The sequence below is a fragment of the Alexandromys fortis genome, unplaced genomic scaffold, assembly GCF_014885135.2.
Source record: "Alexandromys fortis isolate MF-2015 unplaced genomic scaffold, M_Fortis_MF-2015_v1.1 scaffold_7, whole genome shotgun sequence".
Lineage (NCBI taxonomy): Eukaryota > Metazoa > Chordata > Mammalia > Rodentia > Cricetidae > Alexandromys > Alexandromys fortis.
In genome coordinates this window covers 11,413,744-11,421,695 of record NW_026067920.1, presented here as the reverse complement: position 1 = coordinate 11,421,695, position 7,952 = coordinate 11,413,744, and the positions used below count along the sequence as shown (strand labels likewise).

General features: G+C 42.9%; 1 protein-coding gene across 1 annotated transcript in view; it reads left to right on the top strand.

The window, feature by feature from the left end:
- Positions 1-2,702: 2,702 nt before the first annotated feature.
- Sun3 (Sad1 and UNC84 domain containing 3) overlaps positions 2,703-7,952 on the top strand; it is a 29,419-nt gene continuing 24,169 nt past the window's right edge. Inside the window, exons 1-2 of the mRNA XM_050141093.1 lie at positions 2,703-2,742; positions 4,962-5,111. Of these exons, the coding sequence (XP_049997050.1) occupies positions 2,703-2,742; positions 4,962-5,111 (190 nt within the window). The remainder of the gene's footprint in view (positions 2,743-4,961; positions 5,112-7,952) is intronic.

Below are 7,952 nucleotides of genomic sequence, written 5' to 3'. Positions count from 1 at the left end.
GTGTGTGTGTGTGAGAGAGAGAGAGAGAGAGAGAGAGAGAGAGAGAGAGAGAGAGAGAGAGAGAAAGAGAGAGAGAGAGAAGATTTAGCCTTTGGCTGTGCTCCATCCAGCTCTAACATTATGATAGATCTCAGATATTCCGTTTGCCCGGTCACATAGTATCAGACCTTTATACTGAAGAGCAGTGTCTTTGTCCCACAGTCTATAGGGACTTAGCTTATCACCGCACACGAGTGCTTCCATTCCTGGAAGTCACACAGTCACCTGACCAGAGGCTCATAAGATCAAGAGAGGTTATTTTTAAAAACAGCTGATTGTAGTAACTGGCGTGGGGGTGACTAATTCATGCCTTTCTGATTCCCAACTGGGTTAACAGAAGATCTTGGCATTTTCCCAAGTTGAAATCATGAGCTGAGCAGTGATGAAGGGCGCTAAGGCTTGAAAAGGCATCATTGACCTTTGCTCTATTATTGAACTGAAGGAATCTGCAGGAGCCTTATGGGTAAGAGTCTAGGCACATGCAAATGAAAACTGACTCAGAATTAGCCTGTTTGTACTGAGACACCTCAGTGTCTTTATTTCCTAAGTTTCCTCACGTGTGTCTCTGTCATAGAATGGCTTCAGAAGCATGGGATATCCCTTGTCACGCAATCTCACATTATACTCCTTTTATCTATCCTTGTTGCTAGACGTATGCAGATATTTCCCTGCTTATAAGCACTTTGAGAAAAGGAAAAAATTCATATGTGCAAATTCCAAAGTTCCAAAGCCTCTGGCCCTTCCTTCTGTCTCCGTTGGTTCACCCTCATTGAGTGCAGCTGTGTCTTCAAACCAGATGGACTTTCCATCTTTCCAATTCTTTGCATCCTTGCTACCAACTACTCCCAGTAGGCAGCTCACAGGCATAGGTGTGAGCCCCTTCCCTACCCTTCATTCCTGCTGTAGGCTCCACCTCTCGTTTGATCAGGCACATTTTACAAACCAAGATGCTTTGATTTCTTGTTTTCTGTTCAGTGACAGTTGAACTACTCTGAAGGTCAAAGTCTTCTTTTTGACATATTTTTATGCCATATAGTAGTTTGGGTTGTCAACCTTATCAGAAAAACAAGGGTGTGTCCGTAGCTAACATGGAAGAAGAATAAGAGAAGAATAAGAATAAGAGAAGCCCAATTCTGTAAACACTTTCTCTGCTGCCCTCTTCACAAGAAAAAATTGGGATATTTTGATGTTTCAATGATGAGCCATAACTAACACAAGTTTTATATGTGTGAGTTATACAGTTTGGCGTTCAATACATGTGTACATTGAGAAATGGTTACCCCAACCAAACTAGTTACCATGTTCATAACCTTTCATTCGTCATTTTAGTGTGGGGTGGGGAAGAAACACTTACCTTCTAGCCTTTCAATGGGTTCCAGGCAGAATGCTTAGCAACAATCACATGCCGCATGCTGGCTCCTCCTGGTTCACAGTCTTAGAGCCATCCTGGGCTGTGTTCCTGGGTGGCCCCACCCCTCAGCCACTGGTCTCTACTGCTCTGCTTCATGCTTCTGTAACTCAGACGCTCTGCATTCCACACGGGAAGTTGTAGAGTACGCCCTGCGTCTGACCCATTTCACTTAGGAGATTGTCCACTGGGCTCATCTACGTTGTCACACACGACTTGATTTCCTACTTTTTATGGCTGTGTGTGTGTGTGTGTTCTTTTGCAGCCATGTGCTATGATTTCTTTCCCATCATTCCTTATTTATTCGAGTTTTCCTTCTGTGTGTGGTAACTGGGAAGCTTACATAAAACCCTGTGCACTTGCACTTTTCCCTGCCGTCTTTTTACAGACTCCAGTTGCTTTGATTGCCCGCCATCCTTCCAGAGTTACTGTATTCAGAGATCACCTCCAAATGTTTACCACGGACTTTCCCCATATGCATGCTAGTACCTACCTCCCAGACATTTAAACTTAAATAATCACCTTTCAAGATATGTCTTACAAGTCATGGCCAGCACTGATGGCGCTCTCTGCTTTGTTTCTGATAATGTGTTTATCTCACTTATTTCTTCTTAAGATTATTTAAATTTCATATGTGCTTCAGTCTTTTGTCTACACGTAAGTATGTGCATTGCATAAACAAAGAAGCCCTGAGAGGCTGGCTGTGATTCTCAACCTTCCTAATGCTGTGACCTTTTATTACAGTCCCTCATGTTGTGGTGATCCCCCCCAACCATAAATTTACTTCGTAGCTACTTCATAGCTGTAATTTTGTGAGTGTTATGAATTGTAATATAAATATCTGATGTGCAAGATACCTGATATGCAACCTCCGAAGGATTTGCAGCTTACGGATTAAGAACCATTGGGTGAGAAGAAGGTATTCTCTTCCCTGGAACTGGAATTACAGGCAGTTTCTAGCCAGCACATGAGTGCTGGGAACTGAACCCAGGCCCTCTGAAAGAGCAGCAGGAGTTGTGGGCTGCTGAGCCATCTCTCCAGCCTGCCTCACTTATTCTTGGGGGACAGCTTCTCCAGGTTTGCTTGGCTGGGTGACAGTTTTGTTTTTCCTTCAGAATTGTGAGCTCGCCGTCTCCCCCACTTCAGTTCCTGTTGAAGGTCTGTGTTATGTGACAAGAGGTTTCTCTTAGTGCTTTGAAAACTCTCTGTCTTTTGCTGATTTGGTTGCAGCATCTCTAGGCTGTTGAGGGGGACCATGCCGGCGGTGATCCGAGAAGAGATGAGAGTGAAAACCAGTTCAGATTGATTTCATCAACCTGGATCAGCCTGTGGGGGAGTCTAATGCCGGGCGGCTCCTTGTCAGCGTATTTCAAACACAGTACAATCTGGGAAGAGGTTTCTAGGCAACAAGCATTCCAATTCCAGGTGCACAGTAGAGCTTAAGCTATGACAACATAGAAACTCCTTTACAACGTACATGTGACCTTGAGGTGGATTCTACAGCTAAAAGGCCTAGTGTGGTCTCTGATCAAGATAGCGTAGAGGCTAGCAGGCTGTGAAGTACATGTGAACTCTCTCCTAAGGATGGGTATCGGTCTAGAGAGGCAAGAATCTGGGATAAGCATTCTCGGGGATTTGGGTGAGGTTTGCATGTTTAGCAAAGGGGAGGTGACATCTGCTGCCACAGAGAGCAAAGAGGTCACCAGATCGTTAACAATATCCACTTCCAAGCTTTCTGGGCAAGAAAACAGGTATTTCTGTCTTCCCCACCGAGAAGAGGCCATGTGTTTAACCTTTCTCGTTTCCCTAGTGATCTGTGGGTGCAAGGATCTTTGAGCCCCCAACAGGAGGCATTTGGGGAGGGGTCAATCTTACTTGACCTTGAAGCATCACAAATCTAACTGCCAAGGTTACTGCCAAGATACAGAGAATTGCCTACTTGTGTTTATTTAAATAATCTTTCTCTTTTCTCCTTTGTCACACTCATCCCTCTCCTGCTCATGTGTGTGCTGTTTTGTAGGTTTTTACATGGTTTCCTCATCATTTTCATTCTTACATCGCCTCAATAGGATTAATTTCAAATAGAATATTTTTCTTCTTGTTATTTATTTTTTAGTTTTATTTTTTATAGATTATTATTAGTGCGAATTAGTGCGCATGACACACTGTGTGTGTAGAGGACAGAGGACATTTTTCAGAAGTCAGTTTTCTCTTTTCACTTCATCAGGCTCCCTAGATCTAAGTCAGGCCAGAGGGTTTGCAAGGTAGGCACGTTCCCCCACTGAGCCAGCTTTCTGGGTGCCAAGGGGAATGTCTCCGATTTATCGATTCTTTCTTCAGATTACTGAATCTGTTTCCATGACTCTCTAAGGAAAAATTTCAGGCTGTAACGGTAAGTTTGAATCAAGGCTGTCGGGTCATTTGTCACTGTGCTGATTTTATCTAACATCTTGTTTTGCTTGGGTGTTACTGTTCCGACTTTGTCTTGTTATCTGTGTTCTCCAGCCCTTCACCCAACTTCTCTAAACTCTGTATTATTTTTTTTTAAAGCAGGCAGTTAGTAGATCCCAGTGTCCTTGAGGTCATTCCCTGAACCTTATTTTTTTCTGATGGTATCCTGCTTGCCTAATTCTTTGTCATCCCTGTAGACATGAAAGTCTGTGCATCTGATGGAACGATTGCATCCCCAGTCTTCACAGACTGATCTCAGCTGGCAAAGACCTCATCCTGTTGTGTCTTCAGGCTGATAGAAAAGAGTCTAGAGCAGGTTTCAGTCAAACAACTTGACTGCTGCTGTCTTCCTCTGTATAATCTGCAGCTAGAGACTAAGGTATGCCAGGCACTGTGTTAGAAAGCCTCCAGCACACAGATTAACAGGGTTGGCACTGTGGAGATCCAAGTTCAAGATCCACAATGGTATCTTCAGACACAGGTCTATTATTCAGTACTTAAGAAGATACAGGTCCTATGCTGTCTACAGGGGATTTCTCTGTTTTACTAAGAGGGTTCCTGAGGCCGCCTCTGCTGTCACTTAGGCACAAGTGAAGAAGACTGGGAACCAAGCCAGAGAGCTGCTTCAGAGCCAATAGCTAGGGCTAACATCAGCAGGCCTGCCTCTAAGAGTAAGATTGACTCATTTTGTATTAGGCTCCTGGGTGGCCGTAATAATCGCTCTTGTAGCTCGGCTCACAGACTGAAGCAGAATGACAGACATGTGTCAGGATCTTCCATAAGATAAAGAGCAGTGGGACTTTCTCTTGGGAGACGGATGGACATGTCTCCTGCCGGGTATCTGGATAGATAACCCAGATCATAGCTACAGCATTCGAGATCTGTGTTACAGAGATGTTTCAGGATCTGATGTTGGATGATTGACATGCTTGCCCCAGGCCAAGATGATGGGTGCGCCTCCCCCTACAATCTCTGTGTGGCCAGGACTACCAGGACTGTTTCCAGGCTACGTGACTTGGGGGAGGGGCTCTAACTTGGTCCCAGACGATGTTTGTGTTTACAGGTGGAACTGAGGACAGTATGTTTGCCACCAAGGCTAAAGTGGGAAAAGTAATTTCTGGGTCTTCAGCTGGGGCCACAGTAAGTAATCCAGCCACTGGGCAGAAGGAGTCTTTCATCTTACAATATCCCTCTTCAGGCCAGGATTCTGCTGGTACCTCAAAACTCCCCCCCCTCCCCCGATCTTAAAGCTAACATGAAAGCACCATTATCCATAATGTCCACCAAAATTACAGGCATTGGGGATACAAGCAGGAGACATTTTTCTTGCGTCAGCTTGCTGGCACTGCTCCAAAAACTTCACATTTTAAAAAATATAGAACTGAGTCCATTAGGTGTTGAAAGTAAAGTAATTGGTCACCCTAGAATTATATGGTCCAAAGAGGCCAGGTCACCCTGCCTTCCTTGCAGCAATTCGGTTTCTAGACTGTGACTAAAATGCACTTTGGTGTGCATGCAGAAACAGGCAGTGCACATGGATTTTGTCCCTGAAAATAAAGCAAGCATGCATCTGTGGGAGAATGAGTGAATGAATTGCTGTATAATAAAATACAGGTAGAACGATTGAACTGGGTTAATATGGCTCAGGACATATGAAATTGAAACATAACCTAGGATATCATTTATTTTGTCTAATATGTATATTTGTAAACACATTTTTAAAAATTATATGGAAATACAGTATTAATTTTAAGTTAGTGACCTACAGGGGAAAATGAGAGGAATGAGACTGGGGGAGTTGGGCCTTACATTGTGTTTCTGATATCTTTGAGTATTGAAACGAACATATCTGTGATAGGGGAGGCTGTTTGTTGGTTTCCCCAGCTTTCTCAGACCCAAAATAACCACACAGAAACTGTATTAATTAAATCACTGCTTAACACATTAGCGCTACCTTCTCATTGGCTGACTCTTACGTATTAATGTAACCAATTTCTATTAATCTGTATGTCGTCACTACGAGGTCGTGGCCTACCAGCAAAGTTTCAACACATCTATCTCCAGCGGCAGCTCCATGGCATCTCTCTCTCTCTCTCCCTCTGTATTCCTTCTCCTAGCATTCAGTCCAGTTTTCCCCGCCTACCTAAGCTCTGCCCTATCAACAGGCCAAGGCAGTTTCTTTATTCACTAACCAATACAAGTAACACATAGACAGAAGAACCTCCCACACCACATATCAAAGCAGCCAGAGTTTTGGGAGCAAAGCAGTAGGTGCATAGAAGATCTTTACATTGTTCATTAGGTTTGGCATCTGATACAGCAAGGCATCAGAGACTCAGAGAAGCTTATGAGCACACAATCCCTGCATGGGTGTGGTGACGACCTGCTGGCCATTGTGAGGTGTCGCAAAGAATGACGCCATAGTGAGTCACTGGACTTTTCAAAATGTGCTCCCTCCCAGTTTGGCTGTTGGAAAAGGCGTATCTGTGAAGAAGACGTGTGTCCAAAACCATACGCATGGCTTGCGGCTTTCCGTAAAATAGGGATGAACAAACAGTGCTCACCGTGCTAGGAGCTCTTTGTGACTTGTGGGAGAAAATGCATGAAAAACAAAAGCAGAGGAATGGGAAGCCCTTTCAGCATTATTTTTTTTGACTAATAAATGTTTATTCATCTTTTTTTTAAATAAAGAAAGAAATGGCTTCTTCAGCCTTCTAATATGTATTTATACGAGGGGATTCCAGGGATGCTTCCAGACTTTCATCGTTGAATGAGTCCGGGGTTCTCACAGTGAGCAGCTACTGGGTTCTCTGGCTCCTCAGAATTATGGCCTATCATTATAGCTCTTCAGCAATGTTGGACTATCCCGTCTCCACCTGTGTAAGCCGATCTAATGATTCTTGATTAACATCTGTATAGATGCATACGTATACACAGAACCATCCCACACACCCCCAACACACTATTGGTTCTGTTCCTCCACAGAAATCTGACAGACTTTCTCTGTTTTGTTTTGTTTCTTTTTTTCTCTAGCTTGAATACAATATGCATGACTTCCTTGTCTGTTTTATTTTGTTTGTTTTAATTTTTTGGCATTTGTTCTAGTAAATGTTTTCTGAGATTCAATTTAAAAAAAAAGAAACAATGAATAGAAAGGACTTTAAGGAAAAGTGAGAGGACCTAAAGGAGAAGAAAATTTACTTCCCATTTTATTCCTTTGCACATAATTTTTAATTATTTTAACAATGCCATGTATTACTTTTTTATTGATTTTTATTGAGCACTACATTTTTCTCTGCTTCCCTCCCTGCCCCTCCCTTCTCCTTTAGCCCTCCCCCAAGGTCCTCATGCTCCCAATTTACTCAGGAGATCTTGTCTTTTTCTACTTCCCATGTAGATTAGATTTATGTAAGTCTCTCTTAGTGTCCTCAGTGTTATATAAGTTCTCTGGGATTATAGAAAACCACCTATGAGTGAGTACATTGGATAATTGTCTTTCTGTGTCTGGGTTACCTCACTCAAAATAATGTTTTCTAGCTCCATCCATTTTCCTGCAAAATGCAAGATGTGTCGTACTCCATTGTGTAAATGCACCATATTTTCCTTATCCATTCTTCAGTCAAGGAACATTTAGGTTGCTTCCCGGTTCTGGCTATGACAAGCAATGCTGCTATGAACAAGGTTGAGCACATGTCCTTGTGGCATGATTGAGCATCCTTTGGATATATACCCAAAAATAGTATTACTGGGTCTTGAGGAAGGTTGTTCCTAATTTTCTGAGAAATCACCACACTGACATCCAAAGGGGCTGTACCAGCTTGCACTCCCACCAGCAATGCAGAAGTGTTCCCTTTTCCCCACAACCTCTCCAGCATAAGTTGTCATCAGTGTTTTTGATCTTGGCCATTCTTACAGGTGTAAGATGGAATCTCAGAGTTGTTTTGATTTGCATTTCCCTGATGACTAAGGATGTTGAACATTTCCTTAAGTGTCTTTCAGTCATTTTAGATTCCTCTGTTGAGCGTTCTCCATTTTTTTTTTTTTTTGAAGAACC